Raw genomic sequence first — 17,622 nt, 5'->3', positions numbered from 1 at the left:
AAACAAAATAGGATTAAAAAAGAGAATATACAATAAGTTTCAAAAATATCAATGAAGATTAGTTTTAATTAGATGAGCGGGACTAGTAACTCCTTGCTTCTGAATAGTTTTGGCATCTCACTTTATCCTTTGAAGTTCAGAATGATTGGCATCCATAAGAACTCAGAATTCAGATAGTGTTATTGATTTTCCTAGTTTAGTATGTTGATTCTTGAACACAGCTACTTTATGAGTCTTGGTCGTGACCTTAAGCATTTTGTTTTTCAGTATTACCACCGGATACAAAAATGCCACAGACACATGACTGGGTGAACCTTTTCAGATTGTGACTCAGCTTTGCTAGAGTCCCCAGTTAGAGGTGCCCAGAGCGCTTAAGCACACTCTTTTTGCTTTGGACCATGACTTTAACCACTTAGTCTCAAGCTTTTCGCTTGGACCTTCATGACACAAGCACATGGTTAGGGATAGCTTGATTTAGCTGCTTAGGCCAGGATTTTTTTTCCTTTGGGCCCTCCTATCCATTAAAGGGTTACTGCCTTTTTCTGCTTGTTTTTTCTCTCTCTCTTTTTTTTTTCGCAAGCTTTGTGTTTTTCACTGCTTTTTCTTGCTTCAAGAATCAATTTTATGATTTTTCAGATTATCAATAACATTCCTCTTTTTCATTATTCTTTCAAGAGCCAATAATTTTAACATTCATGAACAACAATATCGAAAATATGCACTGTTCAAGCATTCATTCAGAAAACAAAAAGTATTGCCACCACATCAACATAATTAAGCTAAGTTCAAGATAAATATCGAAATTATGCACTTCTTGTTCTTTTGCAGTAAAAAATAATTTTTTATTTAGGAAATAGCATGGTTTTTTGGTTTATATTATGCTTAATTTGGGAGATTTTATCACCTTTTCCGACATTTATTCAATGAAATAGCATGGTTTTGTAATTTTCCCTAGATTTGTGCTTAAGTGTGAAAACATGTTTTTTAGGCCTTAAAATAGCTAAATTTAACTCACTTTAATTCCATTCGATGCCTTGATATGTTTGTTGAGTGATTTCAGGTTCATAAGGCAAGTATTGGATGGAAGAAGTAAGGAGAGAAGTATGCAAAGTGGGAGAACTCATGTAGAAATGAAGGAACCGTAAACTTGTCAAGCCTGACCTCTTCGCACTCAATCGATCATAACTTGAGCTACAGAGGTCCAAATGAGGCGGTTCAAATTGTGTTGGAAAGCTAACATCCGGGGCTTCAAAATGAGATAAAATTTGCCATAGTTTCCTGATGTCTAGGGACACGCATGCGCACTGTATGCGTGCGTGCCGATGGAGCAGCATGGGTCCACTTTGGGCAACTCGTTGGGGGCGATTTCTGAAGTATTTTGGGCCCAATCCAACTCATTTATGATGCTATTAAACCCAAGGATTGAAGGGAGAATGAACCAAGTAGTCGTAGTTTAGTTTTCATCATGTTTTAGGGTAGAATTCTAGAGAGAGAAGCTCTCTTTTCTCTCTAGAATTTAGGGTAGTTTAGGTTTAATTCTCTCAAATTCGTCTTTCAATTCTTGTTTTGATTTAGTTTTCTCTTTTAATTTCTTGTTGTTACACCTTTGTTCTTCTTGTTCTTGTTGTTAATTTCCCTATTTTGCCATTTTTATGTTTATGAACCATTGTTGAATCCTGATTTCTTTGAATGCAATTTCATGTTTCTATGTCTCTTTTATGTTACCTCCATTGTTATTGTTGATTTCTTGTTGATGATAGTTATGGATCTTGTTAATTTTGGTATGTGGTGATGTTTACTTTCCTTGCACTCTAGGTGTTTGTCAAAATGTTTTCTCTAGTTTTTGAGTAGTTTTCTTGACTCTTGGCCTAGGCTAAGGGAATTGAGTAACCTTGAGTCATTGGGTCTCATTGAATTGGTGATTTGAGAACCGTTGGTGGTCAATTTAATGCCCATTGACACTAACCCACTACTAATCTAATTAGTAGATAGGTTGGGAATTATGGGTTGATGTTGATTAAGCCATTTGATATACTTCAAGTATAGAAGTAAACTTAATGAGCTTGGTTCCTCATAATTGTCAATATATGGTTTATAGACAATGATGGTGATATCAATTACCTATGTCTAGCCAAGAGTATTTTTCCTTTCTTTTACTAGTTAATTGTTCATTTACTTTTCTTGCCATTTATTTTCTTGCAAAAATACAAAACCAAACCCCTTACCCCCTTTATAGCCAATAATTGAGCCCTTCATTGCAATTCCTTGTTAGACGACCCGGAGTTTAAATACTTCAGTTAATTCTTATTTGGGGTTTGTTACTTGTGACACAACTCAAATTTTTTATTGGGAGGAATGTTTGTTAGTGTAGAACTATACTTGCAACGAGAATTCATTTTGTATGAAATTCTATACCGACACGACAATTTTCTTAAATCAATAGACTCTAAACTTTATTGATCATGGAATAAAAATAAGACATAAAATAAACATAAAAGCAGACAAATAATAATAAAAGAAAGAAAATTAAAGACATAAAAATAAATGACTCTAATACTAATGCATATGTAACTCTTAAAATAGGTTTCTAATAATAAAAGTTATCACAGAGTTAGGACTCAACAGCCTTGATTTTGGGGGGTAGGTGCTCCTTTAATCTGTGGGACGTCCAACTCTTCAAGGGACAGCTTCTGACGCTTTAGCTCCTGTATTTCACGCCCTTATTTCTCTTGTTCTATGAGCATTTTGCAGAGCATGCTATTTTGATTCTGTTGCTCTTCTTTAAGTTGATTCACAGCTTCTTGCAGCTTGGTGACAGATGCTTCTAAGCGGGTCCAATAGTCAAATTGAGGAATTTCTGGGAGGAGCTCATTCGCCCCCCTCTTGATGAGGTTATCTTGAATTTGAGGTCCATCCATTACTTTTTTGGTGATTGGGCATTCAACTGTGATATATTCATCCACACCTATCTGTACCCCCACATCTTTGCATAACAGACTAATCAAGCTTGAGTAGGCCAATTTGGCCTCAATGGATTCCTTGTTTGCAAACATGTAAATTTTAACAGGGATCAGTTGATGAATCTCTACCTCCTTCCCCAGTATAATACAGTGAATCATCACTGTCCTCTTGACAGTGACTTCAGATCAGTTGGTGGTTGGGAGTATAGAACACCCAATGAAATCCAGCCAACCTCTAGCAACTGGTTTGAGATCACCTCTCTTTAGTTGGTTTGGGACACCTTTTGAATTGGTAATCCACTTGGTTCCAGGGAGGCATATATCCTCTAGAACTTGATCTAGCCTTTTATCCTTGGCCATTATCCTATTAAAGGACTCTGGATCATCTTGTAATTGAGGAAGTTTAAGAACTTCTCTCACTTTGTCAAAGTGGAAGTAAATAATCTTCCCTCTGACCATAGTCCAAAAGGAGTAGAAAGCAGTTCCCTTTAATCTTTGCTTTTATGTCATCCACAGATTTGCATAAAATTCCTGGACCATGTTCCTTCCAACATGTATATCAGGATTAGCCAGGACTTCCCAGCCCCTGTTTTGAATCTGCTCTTAGATCTCCAGGTATTCATCTTTTTTCAGATTAAACCTAACTTCCAGGATCACTAATCTTCTACACACAATTTTGAAATAATGGTTTGCATGTTCTTTAGTGAAGAAGTTCTCATGCATCCAACGTGGTTTTGGATTGCTTTATTTCTTGTCTCTTGAAGCGGTTTATCTTCCTTTGGGTGCCATGAGATTAGTTTATTTTAACTCAGAGATCACGGAAATCACACCAAACTTAGAGATTTGCTTGCCCTCAAGCAAGATAAAAAGAAAGAAGATGAATAGATGGAGAGAAAGATTCGAATGATGGAGTAGAGGGGATGGCTGAATGTATAAATAAAGGGGAGGGAGGGAATGGGTTCGAATTTTTAGAAAAAGATATGATTTGAAAGATATGATTGATAAAAGATAAACATGATGTGAAAAAGAGAAGATTGTTTTCAAAATTTAAGAGATATGAAAAAGATATGAGGAAGTTAAATCTGGATTTTTGTGTATGCATCTAAGAAATAAAAGATAATATGAATGAATTAAAAAGATTTGAAAAGAAAATTTGGAAAGATGAATGAGTTTTTGAAAAAGAATTGAAAAGAATCAAGAGAATTAAAAAAGAATTTATAAGATTATGAATTTTTGTTAATGGAAATTAGAAAATGAATGTTTGTAATTGATGTGCGGATAATTTATACCCTTTTTGGCATTGTTTTTACACAGTTTTTAGTATGTTTCAGTTACTTTTTATTATATTTTATTAGTTTTTCTTCAAAAATCACATTTCCAGACTTTACTATAAGTTTGTGTATTTTTCTGTGATTTCAGGTATTTTTTGGCTGAAATTGAGGGACCTGAGCAAAAATCTGATTCAGAGGCTGAAAAAGGACTACAGATGCTGTTGGATTTTGACCCTCCTGCACTCGAAGTGGATTTTCTAGAGCTACAGAAGCGCGATTGGCACGCTCTTAATTTCGTTGGAAATTAGATATCCTGAGCTTTCCAGAAATATATAATAGTCCATACTTTTCCCGATATTTGATGGCCCAACCTGAAGCTAAAAGCCAGCCTAAAACTTTCTGGCGTAAAACGCCAGAACTGGCACTAGAATTGGAGTTAAACGCCCAAACTGGCACCCAAGCTGGCGTTTAACTCCAAGAACAACCTATGCAGGTGAAAGCTTCAATGCTTAGCCCAAGCACGCACCAAGTGGGCCCCAGAAGTGGATATCTGCACTATCTGCACTTAGTTACTCATTTTCTGTAAACCTAAGTTACTAGTTTAGTATAAATAGCACTTTTTACTATTGTATTGCAATCTTTTGATCATTTTTAGATCTGAGACTTGGACATGGAGGCTGGCCATTCAGCCATGCCTAGACTCTTCTCACTTATGTTTTTTCTACGGTGAGTTTCTACACCCCATAGATTAAGGTGTGGAGCTCTGCTCTTCTTCATGAATTAATGCAATTATTACTGTTTTCTATTCATTCACACTTGATTCTATTCTAAGATACCCACTTGTACTTCAATATGGAGAATATGATGATCCATGACACTCATCATTATTTTTTCAAACCTATGAACGGGTGCCTGACAACCACTTCCGTTCTATCTGAGCTCAACGTAGTCATTGGGCGACAGCTTGAGTGCGTATCTCTTGGGTCTCTAATACACGGACCGAGTCCTTGAGATTAGGATCTTTGTGGTAGAGCCTAGAACCAATTGGCAGCCATTCCTAAGATCCGGAAAGTCTAAACCTTGTCTGTGGTATTCCGAGTAGGATCTGGAAAGGGATGACTGTGACGAGCATTAAACTTGCGAATGCTGGGCACAGTGACAGTGTGCAAAAGGACAAGGGTCCTATTCCGACGCTAGTGGGAACCGACAGATGATTAGCCGTGCGGTAGCTGTACTTGGTATTTTTCATCCGAGACGAGAAATTCGATAGTTGATTAGCCGTGCAGAGCTCGTACCTGATATTTTTCATCCGAGAGGATCATACAGCTTGCCATGGAAGAGAGCACGCATGATTGGAAGAAGACAACAGGAAAGCAGAGGTTCAGAAGCAACAAAGCATCTCCAAACGCTTATCTGAAATTCCCACCAATGAATTACATAAGTAACTTTATTTTATTTTATGTTTTATTTATCTTTTAATTATCAAAACCCCAAAACCATTTGAATCCGCCTGACTGAGATTTACAAGATGACCAAGCTAGCTTCAAGCCGACAATCTCCGTGGGATCGACCCTTACTCACGTAAGGTATTACTTGGACGACCCAGTGCACTTGCTGGTTAGTTGTACGGAGTTGTGAAAAGTGTGAATCACGATTTCCCACACCAGTAATTTGGATGCAGAAAATTTGAAAAAAATTGAATTGGAAACGAAATTACCTCTCCCCTAGCTGTTCTGGCGTTAAACGCCCAGAATGATATCCATTCTGGCATTTAACACCCATATGGTGCCCATTTTAGGCATTTAACACCCAACTAGGTACCCTGGCTGGTGTTAAACGCTAAAAATCCTTCTTTACTGGGCATTTTTCTAAACGCCCAGAATGCTGCCATTTCTGGCGTTAAACGCCCAGAATGCTGCCCATTCTGGCGTTTAGTGCCCAGAATGATACCTTTACTGGCGTTAAACACCCAGAATCTACCATTCTGGGCGTTTAACGCCCAAATTATCTCTTTACTGGCATTTTGACGCCAGTGAGCTCCTTTTCTCTGTGATTTCTCCGTTTTATGTCTTGAACCTCCATTTTCCTAACTTATTCACTGAAATGCATTAGCTAACATTAGGAACAAAATTAAATACTTATATAATTGTTATAAACATCTAATTTTTTATAATGGATGGGTTGCCTCCCAGCAAGTGCTTCTTTACTGTCTTTAGCTGGACTTTACTGAGCTTTTTAATTTAGTCTCAGTTTTGAGCAGTATTGCTCAATATTGCCTTCAAGATAATGTTTGATTCTTTGTCCATTAACAATGAATTTTTTGTCAGAATCAACATCTTGAAGCTCTACATAACCATATGGTGACACACTTGTAATCACATATGGTCCGTGGTGCACGAAATTGTGATCATCAACAATGGCGCCAAAGACTTGGAGCTCTCAAACGTGAAACACACTTTGTCACAATTCCGCATAACTAACCAGCAAGTGCACTGGGTCGTCCAAGTAATACCTTACGTGAGTAAGGGTCGATCCCACGGAGACTGTCGGCTTGAAGCAAGCTATGGTCATCTCATAAATCTCAGTCAGGCAGATTCAAATGGTTATGGAGAATTGATAATTAAAAGATAAATAAAACATAAAATAGGATAGAGATACTTATGTAATTCATTGGTAGGAATTTCAGATAAGCGTATGAAGATGCTTTGTTCCTCCTGAACCTCTGCTTTCCTATTGCCTTCTTCCAATCATTCATACTCCCTTCCATGGCAAGCTTTATGTTGGGCATCACCATTGTTAATGGCTACTTCCCGTCCTCTCAGTGAAAATGTTCCAAATGCACTATCACCGCACGGCTAATCATCTGTCGGTTCTCGATCATGTTGGAATAGGATCCATTGATCCTTTTGCGTCTGTCACACACCCAACACTCGCGAGTTTGAAGCTCGTCATAGTCATCCCTTCCCAGATCTTACTCGGAATACCACAGACAAGGTTTAGACGTTCTGAATCTCAGGAATGGCCGCCAATAATTCTAGCCTATACCACGAAGGTTATAATCTTAGATTAGAAACCCAAGAGATACACATTCAAGCTTGTTTGCATGTAGAACGGAAGTGGTTGTCAGGCACGCGTTCATAGGTGAGAATGGTGATGAGCGTCACATAATCATCACATTCATCATGTTCTTGAGTGCGAATGAATATCTTGGAGAAGAAATAGACTTGAATTGAATAGAAAAATAATAGTACTTTGTATTAATTCATGAGGAACAGTAGAGCTCCACACCTTAATCTATGGTGTGTAGAAACTCTACCATTGAAAATACATAAGAACAAGGTCAAGGCATGGCCGTGAGGCCAGCCTCCCAAAGATGAAAAGTATTCCAAAGGTATTTGAAAAAGTCTGAAAATACAATAGCAAAAGGTCCTATTTATAGAAATCTAGTAGCCTAGGGTTACAAAAATAGGTAATTAATGCAGAAATCTTCTTCCGAACCCACTTGGTGTGTGCTTGGACTGAGCATTCAAAGCTTCCATGTGTAGAGACTTTTCTTGGAGTTAAACGCCAGCTTTTGTGCCAGTTTGGGCGTTTAACTCCAGCTTTTATGCTAGTTCTGGCGTTTTGACGCCAGAATTTCTATGCTGACTTGGAACGCCGGTTTGGGCCATCAAATCTTGGGCAAAGTATAAACTATTATATATTTCCGGAAAGCCCAGGATGTCTACTTTCCAACGCATTTAAGAGCGCGCCAATTGGGCTTCTGTAGCTCCAGAAAATCTACTTCGAATGCAGGGAGGTCAGAATCCAACAGCATCTGCAGTCCTTTTTCAGCCTCTGAATCAGATTTTTGCTCAGGTCCCTCAATTTCAACTAGAAAATACCTGAAATCACAGAAAAACACACAAACTCATAGTAAAGTCCAGAAGAGTTAATTTTTTTTAAAAACTAATAAAAATATAATAAAAACTAACTAAAACATACTAAAAACAATGCCAAAAAGCGTATAAATTATCCGCTCATCACAACACCAAACTTAAATTGTTGCTTGTCCCCAAGCAAATAAAAACCAAATAGGATAAAAAGAAGAGAATATACAATGAATTCCAAAAACATCTATGAAGATCAGTATTAATTAGATGAGTGGGGCTTTTAGCTTTTTGCTTCTGAACAGTTTTAGCATCTTACTTTATCCTTTGAAGTTCAGAATGATTGGCTTCTATAGGAACTCAGAATCCAGTTAGTGTTATTGATTCTCCTAGTTAAGCATGTTGATTCTTGAACACAGCTACTTTATGAGTCTTGGCCATGACCCTAAGCATTTTGTTTTCCAGTATTACCACCGGATACATAAATGCCACAGACACATAACTGGGTGAACCTTTTCAGATTGTGACTCAGCTTTGCTAGAGTCCCCAATTAGAGGTGTCCAGAGCTCTTAAGCACACTCTTTTGCTTTGGACCACGACTTTAACCGCTCAGTCTCAAGTTTTCACTTGACACCTTCACGCCACAAGCACATGGTTAGGGACAGCTTGTTTAGCCGCTTAGGCCAGGATTTTATTCCTGTGGGCCCTCCTATCCACTGATGCTCAAAGCCTTGGATCCTCTTTTTATTTTACCCTTGCCTTTTGGTTTTAAGGGCTATTTGCTTTTTCTGCTTGCTTTTTTTTTCTTTTTTTTTTCGCATATATTTTTTTCTGCAAGCTTTTCACTGCTTTTTCTTGCTTCAAGAATCAATTTTATGATTTTTCAGATCATCAAATAACATTTCTCCTTTTTCCATCATTCTTTCTAGAGCCAACAATTTTAACTTTCATAAACAACAAATTCAAAAATATGCATTGTTCAAGCATTCATTCAGAAGACAAGAATTATTGCCACCGCATCAAAATAACTAAACTGTTTTAAAATCCGAAATTCATGTACTTCTTTTTCTTTTTTAATTAAAACACTCTTTATTTAAGAAAGGTGATGGATTCATAGGGCATTCATAGCTTTAAGACATAGACACTAAGACACTAGTGATCATGTAATAAAGACACAAACATAAATAAACGTAAAGCATAAAAATTCGAAAAACAGAAAATAAAGAACAAGGAAATTATAGAACGGGTCCACCTTAGTGATGGCGGCTAGTTCTTACTCTTGAAGATCTTATGGAGTGCTTGAGCTCCTCAATGTCTCTTCCTTGCCTTTGTTGCTCCTCTCTCATGGTTCTTTGGTCTTCTCTAATTTCATGGAGGAGGATGGAATGCTCTTGGTGCTCCACCCTTAGTTGTCCCATATTGGAACTTAATTCTCCTAGAGAGGAGTTAATTTGCTCCCAATAATTTTGTGGAGGAAATTGCATCCCTTGAGGCATCTCAGGGATTTCATGATGATGAATTTCCTCATGCTCTTGATGAGGTTCTCTTGTTTGCTCCATCTTTTTCTTAGTGATGGGTTTGTCTTCATCAATGAGAATGTCTCCCTCTATGTCAATTCCAGCTGAATTGTAGAGGTGACAAATAAGGTGAGGGAAGGATAACCTTGCCAAAGTAGAGGACTTGGTCTAACCTTTGATCAAAGTTGACCCTTCTAGTATATGGGTGTGCATCTCCTCGCATCATAGGCAAGTTGAATGCTAACCTTACATTTTCCGTACTAAAATCTAAGTATTTTTCCCGAACCATTGTAAGCCAATTCTTAGGGTTTGGGTTCACACTTTGATCATGGTTCTTGGTGATCCATGCATTGGCATAGAACTCTTGAACCATTAAGATTCCGACTTGTTGAATGGGGTTGGTGAGAATTTCCCAACCTCTTCTTCGGATCTCATGTCGGATCTCCAGATATTCGCCCTTTTTGAGCTTGAAAGGGACCTCGGGGATCACCTTCTTCTTGGCCACAACTTCATAGAAGTGGTCTTGATGCACTTTTGAGATAAATCTCTCCATCTCCCATGACTCGGAGGTGGAAGCAATTGCCTTCCCTTTCCTCTTTCTAGAGGTTTCTCCGGCCTTTGGTGCCATTAATGGTTATGAAAAAATAAAAAGCTTTAGCTTTTACCACACCAAACTTAGAAGGTTTGCTCGTCCTCGAGCAAAAGAAAGAAGAGAGTAGAGGAAGAAGAAATAGAGGAGATGGATGGGGCATTGTGTTTTGGCCAAGGGGAGAAGTAGTGTTTAGGTTGTGTGAAAATGAAGGAGTGAAGATGGGTGTATATAGGAGTGGAGAGGGGGGGTATGGTTCGGCCATTATGGGTAGGTTTGGGTGGGAAAGTGGTTTGAATTTGAATGGTAAGGTAGGTGGGGTTTTATGAAGGATGGATGTGAGTGGTGAAGAGAATGGTGGGATTTGATAGGTGAGGGGTTTTTGGGGAAGAGGTATTGAGGTGATTGGTGAATGGGTGAAGAAGAGAGAGAGAGAGGTGGGGTAGGTGGGGATCCTGTGGGGTCCACAGATCCTGAGGTGTCAAGGATATCTCATCCCTACACTAAGTGGCATGCAAAATTGCCCCTTTCTGCCAATCCTGGTGTTAAACGCCAGGCTGCTGCCCATTTCTGGCGTTTAACACCAGCTTATTGCCCATTCCTGGCTTTAAACGCCAGTCTGGTGCCCATTTCTGGTGTTAAACGCCCAGAATGGTGCCAAACTGGGCGTTTAACGCCCATTCTGCTACCCTTAATGGCGTTTAAACGCCAGTAAGTTTCTCCTCCAGGGTGTTCTATTTTTCATTCTATTTTTTAGTCTGTTTTTGCTTTTTCAATTGTTTTTGTGACTTCACATGATCATCAACCTATAGAAAACGTAAAATAACAAAAGAAAATAGAAATTTAACGTAGATAATTAAAGATTGGGTTGCCTCCCAACAAGCGCTTCTTTAATGTCAATAGCTTGACAGTGGGCTCTCATGGAGCCTCACAGATGTCTAGAGCAATGTTGGAACCTCCCAACACCAAACTTTAGAGTTTGAATGTGGGGGTTCAACACCAAACTTAAAGTTTGGTTGTGGCCTCCCAACACCAAACTTAGAGTTTGACTGTAGGGGCTCTGTCTGACTCTGTATTGAGAGAAGCTCTTCATGCTTCCTCTCCATGGTTATAGAGGGTAGGGGTGGGCATGGTTTGGATTTTTAAAAATCCAAACCAGATCCACTTCAGAACCAGTTTTATGGTTTAGGAAACCAAACCAGAACTGGATTGAAGAGCAAAACCGGTTCTAAACCGGTTTGAAAAAATAAAAACCGGTTCTAAACCGGTTTTAAAATTTAAATCCGGTTTTATTTACAAACCGGTTTTAAATCCGGTTTTACTTGCAAAATCAGTTTTAAATCCGGTTTTACTTGCAAAACCGGTTTTAAATCCGGTTTTTTTAAATCCAAATCTAAAATCCGGTTTTTTTTATAAAATCCAGTTTTAAAACCAGATTTTTGGTAACCAAAAATCCAGTTTTAAAACCAGTTTTTGAAAATCCAGTTTTAAAACCAGTTTCTTCAAACAAAAATCCACTTTTAAAACCAGTTTTTAGAAATTCAATTTTTAAACCATAATTTTTTTAAAAAGTAAAATTAATACTAAAGTCATTTTAAAGTGTATATGTTCATTACAACTAGAATTTAGTTCTTTATAAATCTAATGACAATAGCTAATCTATATAACATTTAATCATTCTCAAGACATCAAAAGAATACTACCAAAATATCTCTCTAACAAAATATCAAAAGATGCCAAGTTGCCAACAAAATCATCAAACAACCACAACCTTTGAGGAAAATATATCTGCAAATAACAAAATATACCTTTGTCATTTTAAAACAAATCTTTGAATGAAAGTATTAAACCAAATGAGAATATTAAGCATACCTAATCATCATCAAGATTATCAATTGATGCCGCCATAGAACAAGCACCATCATTAGAGGAAAATATATCTGCCAAGGGAATCAAATTAATTATCAAGTCTATATTCAACAATTTTTAATTGGTAACTAATACCTAAATTCTAAAATAGAAAGATAACAAAAACAAAAATAAAATAAAATAACAAGAAATATGAAATAAATTTTATACCTTGATCAACTTGTTGAAGAACTTCACCATCATCATCTAAAGCAGAGAAAAGATCTTCCTTAAGCCAATCTCCTATGCAGACTAAGGCTTCTACCATTCTAGGTGTTAAGGAACTGCGGTATGGATCGAGGACTCTTCCTCCAGTACTAAATGCAGACTCCGAAGCTACCGTAGAAACAGGTATAGCCAATACCTCACGAGCCATATTTCCAAGAATTGGAAATCGGGTTGAGTTGACCTTCCACCAGTTTAGTATATCGAACTTATGGGAGTATGGCTCGCATTCTTCTTGTAAATATCTATCAAGTTCAGATCTTGTATTTGTTCTGCGACCGGTTGCTTGCAGAAAAAAGCCCATGCCATGAAGATCGGTATTAATGTTGTTAGCTTGAACTTCTTGCGTATCAGCTTCACTTGCTTCCCCAGAACTTTGGTATTGCTGATAAAGTAACTTTATGCACTTAGACAACTTTGACTTCAATTCGCCTCCTTTTTCTTCTCCAAAGAAGTAATCCAAGAAATAATTGACATACTCAATCTTTTGCATTGGATTAAGTACGATAGCAATCAATAACAACATATTCACCGAATCAGGATTGCCCCAATACTTCTCATACTTAACCCTCATCCTTTCTGCCATTGACATAGTACTAAAATCAACAGAATCACAAGAATGACGAATAAATCGTCCAATTGCAAATACTTCCTTCATATACATATCACTGGTAACATATAAGGTACCAGAAACACGTATAGTGGCATCACTGAACACTCGCAAAAATGGTACAATGGACTCAGCATACTCCCAGTCTGAATCAGAAGGAACACCTCTCCCTTTTCCTCCATTCATCTCTCCTATATAGGTATTATCTTTCAAAGCAAACAACTCAAATGCTTTGCGATGCTTCAAAGCTACCTCTAACATTTGATAGGTAGAATTCCACCTAGTCTCAACATCCATGCAAGGCAAGCCTTTATATTGGATTTTTTCTAGTTCAACACACTTTTGAAACCTACTAGCTCTAGATGGAGAAGATCTAACATACTTTACTGCACTACGAATCCTCAAGACTGATTCATCAATCTCTTTCAACCCCTCTTTTACAATTAAGTTTATAATATGTGCACAACACCTCATATGAATAAATTCACCATTCAAAATAATGCTATTCCAAGAATTCAATCGCTGCTTCAGATATTTAATTGCAACATCGTTAGAGGAGGCATTATCAACTGTCACACTAAAGACCCGATTCAAATTCCAATTATTTAAACAAGATTCAATTGTTGCTCCTATAACCTCTCCTGAATGACTTGTCACTTGACAAAAATTAAGTATCTTTTTATGTAATTTCCAATCCAAATCAACAAAGTGTGCTGTCAAACTCATATAAGTAAAATTTTGAATTGAAGTCCAAGTGTCAGTGGTTAGACATACTCTACCACAATTTGCCGAAAGAAAATCTTGCAACTTCATCTTCTCTTCAGCATAAAGAGCTCCAATGTCACGTGCTAATGTAGTCCGTGAAGGAACTTTGAATCTTGCTTGTAGGGCATGCACAAATTTTCGGAATTTCGGACTTTCAACGAAGCGAAATGGTAGCTCTTCCCCAATAAACATTTCCACAAGTGCCCTTCGAGCCTCCTCTTGGTCAAATTTGGAAGCACTGGGTGAATTTAAAACACCACGCTCATCTATAGTCGGTGTGGTCGTTGTTTTTCTTCTTTTGTTTGAATCATTATTAGGATTTTGCTTGCATCTTCTCAAATGACCACCCATTGAGCTGGTTCCATTCCCATATTGTATTAAACTACCACAATATTTGCATTTAGCCTTCTTCTCGGTAGCATTTTCCACATCAAAATGATCCCAGACAGCTGACCGATTCTTACGAACACCTGACGGTGGAGAAGATGGTTGAGTGTTAGCAGACATCCCTGCTGCTTCAATATTACTGTTTTCAGTCATCTTACTCTGCATATAAAGCAAGGTGTACATAACTCAAAATTTGGTGCCAATATTACTCCATGCTAAAATTAACACAAACTAATCCAAATTCAAGCTTGCATCAGAACACAAAAGTAAAGACAATAAATAAATTGTTTTGTACAAAATCTAAGAAAAAAAACCAAACAACAGCCACATTTTTCTATCACATCACAATACAAAATAAAGTTTTACAATTCAGGAATATGTTACTTCTGCACTCTACCAATTCTATATTTTAAGAGCCTCCAGTACGATGATCATGCCACAAAGAAAAAGATGCAAAACCTAATAATGAGCTGCTGTAATGTCACATATCACAATATAAGTAGCCTAACTTGACTGATTAATTGTCATTATCTGATAAGAGAGTGAAGGGTGGAAGTGTGGGGTGAAAGTGAACTCCATGTGGGATAATTAAAGAAATGGAAATCAAGAAGTATCTTCAACTACTGCCTGTTCTTTCTGAAGCAAATGGCCAAAAGTTTCATCAATTGCCTTGTGGTCCAATAGCTTTTCTGAAAATGATCACCACATGCTGTTTACTAACTATTGAAATCAGAAAAATAAATTAATAGAAGAGGGTAGAAGCAGAATTTTCAATTGAATTATTTTGTAATGAAGACATCACTCAAAATTCCAACATACTGGCAACTAAATTTAACTTGAAACATTTTGCTGTTGCTTTGTGAGTTTCAGTTCTCCAAGATTTTGCCTAATTTGACCATTTTTGTCAATTGAGTGTTGCAAAATTCTACAAAGAAAGAGGATTGGATTTGCCATATATTTCTTTACCCACATTCCCTGTATTCATATTCTTGGTGGGCATCAATGATTTAATATATGATAAATAATAAAGGCATTCCATCAAGCTTCCTTTCTTTCTAAGTAAAGATCAATAATTACTAAAATAATGATCACAATATCACTAAAAACCAATGAGTACCAATAGTTAACTACTTATCCATACAGGGAATATTAGGAATATTTCTTAGGAATCTATTGAGTCACGGGTTTATAATCTTTATATAGCCTTGCACAATTCTGTGTTTATCTGTTGGAAAAGATTATTAAGGTCAATTAAATAAGTGCATGTGAAGGCAAGTGAAATCAGTCACATATCACAATATATCTTCACTAAGCCATATTGTATTAATGCCAAAAATAAAATTACATTCAAAGCGTATAATATAAGTAGCCTAACTTATAAATACACCAATAACTAATTTCGACTTGAATGTAGAAAGATTTAGACCAAAATTTATTGCAAGAATAAAAGAATTCTGATCATAAATAATAAATAATCTATTACTAATTCCTTTTTTCATTACTAATTCTTCACTTGCAATTTTTCCTCCATCCCTTGATCATTTATATCAAGAACTAACTCTGCTATTTCTTTAACAAGATCAACAATGACACCATCAATCTTCATTAGATGTTGCATGTAAACTGCCTTAAGAACATTGCTTAATTTTCCATATATAAAGAGACAAATCCAGCAACACAAACTCAACCAATACAGCTTCATAATTTCAGTTTATATATCATATGATTGGGCTTCTATCAACTATAAACTATAAACTATCAACTATAAACTATTCCCTAATAAAATCATACTTGCATCCCTTCCCCAGTAAACAAACAATGAACTTTGATGTGTTGTATCCTCAGCAATAAACCATTAGCAAAGTGAAATATCCTATGCTTTAACAGTATGCTAGAAATAGAAACCTGGTGCAATGTCTCAACAACAAAGTAGCATGATGAATGAACAGGAACAAAATTCAAAGCTAATTAAAAAATTTAAACACAAGGCAAGGCAAATACCTGGTGCTTGGTGAGCCTCTGCAAATGGCTCTGGTCTTCTTACTTCTTAGGGTGGAGATCAAGAGCTTGACATGTACTTCTTCTTCTTATAAACTTCCCTCAAGATAGCCTTCTACTTCTGAGAAATCACCGTCAACACTTGACCAAAGGACAACCACACAACCTTGCTGCAAAAAAAAAATCCCAAAATAAAAATGGCATTAACACAAACACTTGATATGCATAACAGCATAAGCAATCAAACCTTGTTCAGTTTTTCAAATTGATGGAATGGAACAGAACAGAAAAGAACATGGAAGCACCTTTGGCAATTTCAACTCTATAATCACAAGGCGAACGGAGGGTACCCAGAGAACGGAGAAGAACAGAGCTGGGTCACGGCGAGAAAAGGCGGACGGCGCCTTGAGGGTACCCAGAGAACGGAGAAGAACAGAGCTGGGTCACGGTGAGAAAAGGCGGACGGCGGAACCGCGGATGGCAGAACCGCGGATGGCGGAACAGAGCAGTGGCGCGACGCGCTTGTGGTGGTGGTGGCAGCTACGAAACTGCAGTGCCAGTTGCCTGCTCCGGTGCGGCGGTGTCGGCTGGCGGTTGCGGGCGAAGAAGAAAAGGATTCGTGACGGTGCTCTACTGCTCTGGATCTGGATTTTTTGAGAATCAAAAGTTAAGAATAAGGGTTTTGTGAGATTTGGATTTTAATCTGGATCTGGATCTGGATCCGGATTAAAACCGTTTAAATGGATTGGACTTAAAACCAAATTATAAAATAAATTTGGTTTGGTTTGGATTTTTTTTGGTTTAAAACTGGTTTTTTTTTAAAGGTTTGGTTTGGATTTGGTTTAAAATCCAAATTTTGGATTTTTTTGCCCACCCCTAATAGAGGGATATCCTTGAGCTTTAAACACAAGGGAGTCTTCATTCACTTGAATGATCAATTCTCCTCTGTCAACATCAATTACAGCTTTTGCTGTGGCTAGGAAGGGTCTGCCAAGGATGATGGATTCATCCACACACTTTCCAGTCTCTAGGATTATGAAATCAACAGGGATGTAGTGGTCTTCAACCTTTACCAAGACATCCTCTACAAGTCTATAAGCCTGTTTCTTTGAATTGTCTGTCATCTCCAGTGAGATTCTTGTAGCTTGTACCTCAATGATCCCTAGCTTCTCCATTATAGAAAGAGGCATGAGGTTTATACTTGACCCTAGGTCACATAGAGCCTTCTCAAAGGTCATGGTGCCTATGGTACAAGGTATTGAGAACTTCCCAGGATCTTGTCTCTTCAGAGGTAATTTCTGCCTCCGTCTGTTGCTGAGAAGATGATGGAAAAGGCTTGCTATTGCTAAACCTGTTTCTTCCACCATTATTGTTGTTGAAACCTTGTTGAGGTCTCTGTTGATCCTTCCATGAGAGATTTGGATGATTTCTCCATGAAGTGTTATAGGTGTTTCCATAGGGTTTTCCCATGTAATTCACCTCTTCCATTGCAGGGTTCTTAGGGTCATAAGCTTCTTCTTCAG

The 17,622-nt window shown here is 37.5% G+C and overlaps 1 protein-coding gene across 1 annotated transcript in view; it reads right to left on the bottom strand.

Moving 5' to 3' along the window:
* Nucleotides 1-11,818: 11,818 nt before the first annotated feature.
* Nucleotides 11,819-17,622, bottom strand: part of LOC112770091 (zinc finger BED domain-containing protein RICESLEEPER 2-like) — a 46,750-nt gene continuing 40,946 nt past the window's right edge. Inside the window, exons 3-8 of the mRNA XM_025814511.2 lie at nucleotides 16,515-16,743; nucleotides 15,893-16,006; nucleotides 15,615-15,701; nucleotides 12,286-14,260; nucleotides 12,079-12,146; nucleotides 11,819-11,994 (exon numbers count right to left, since the gene is read on the bottom strand). Of these exons, the coding sequence (XP_025670296.2) occupies nucleotides 12,079-12,146; nucleotides 12,286-14,260; nucleotides 15,615-15,701; nucleotides 15,893-16,006; nucleotides 16,515-16,743 (2,473 nt within the window). The 3' untranslated portion in view covers nucleotides 11,819-11,994. The remainder of the gene's footprint in view (nucleotides 11,995-12,078; nucleotides 12,147-12,285; nucleotides 14,261-15,614; nucleotides 15,702-15,892; nucleotides 16,007-16,514; nucleotides 16,744-17,622) is intronic.

Source organism: Arachis hypogaea, chromosome 18, assembly GCF_003086295.3.
Source record: "Arachis hypogaea cultivar Tifrunner chromosome 18, arahy.Tifrunner.gnm2.J5K5, whole genome shotgun sequence".
Classification (NCBI taxonomy): Eukaryota; Viridiplantae; Streptophyta; class Magnoliopsida; order Fabales; family Fabaceae; genus Arachis; species Arachis hypogaea.
This window is presented reverse-complemented; position numbering and strand designations above follow the sequence as displayed.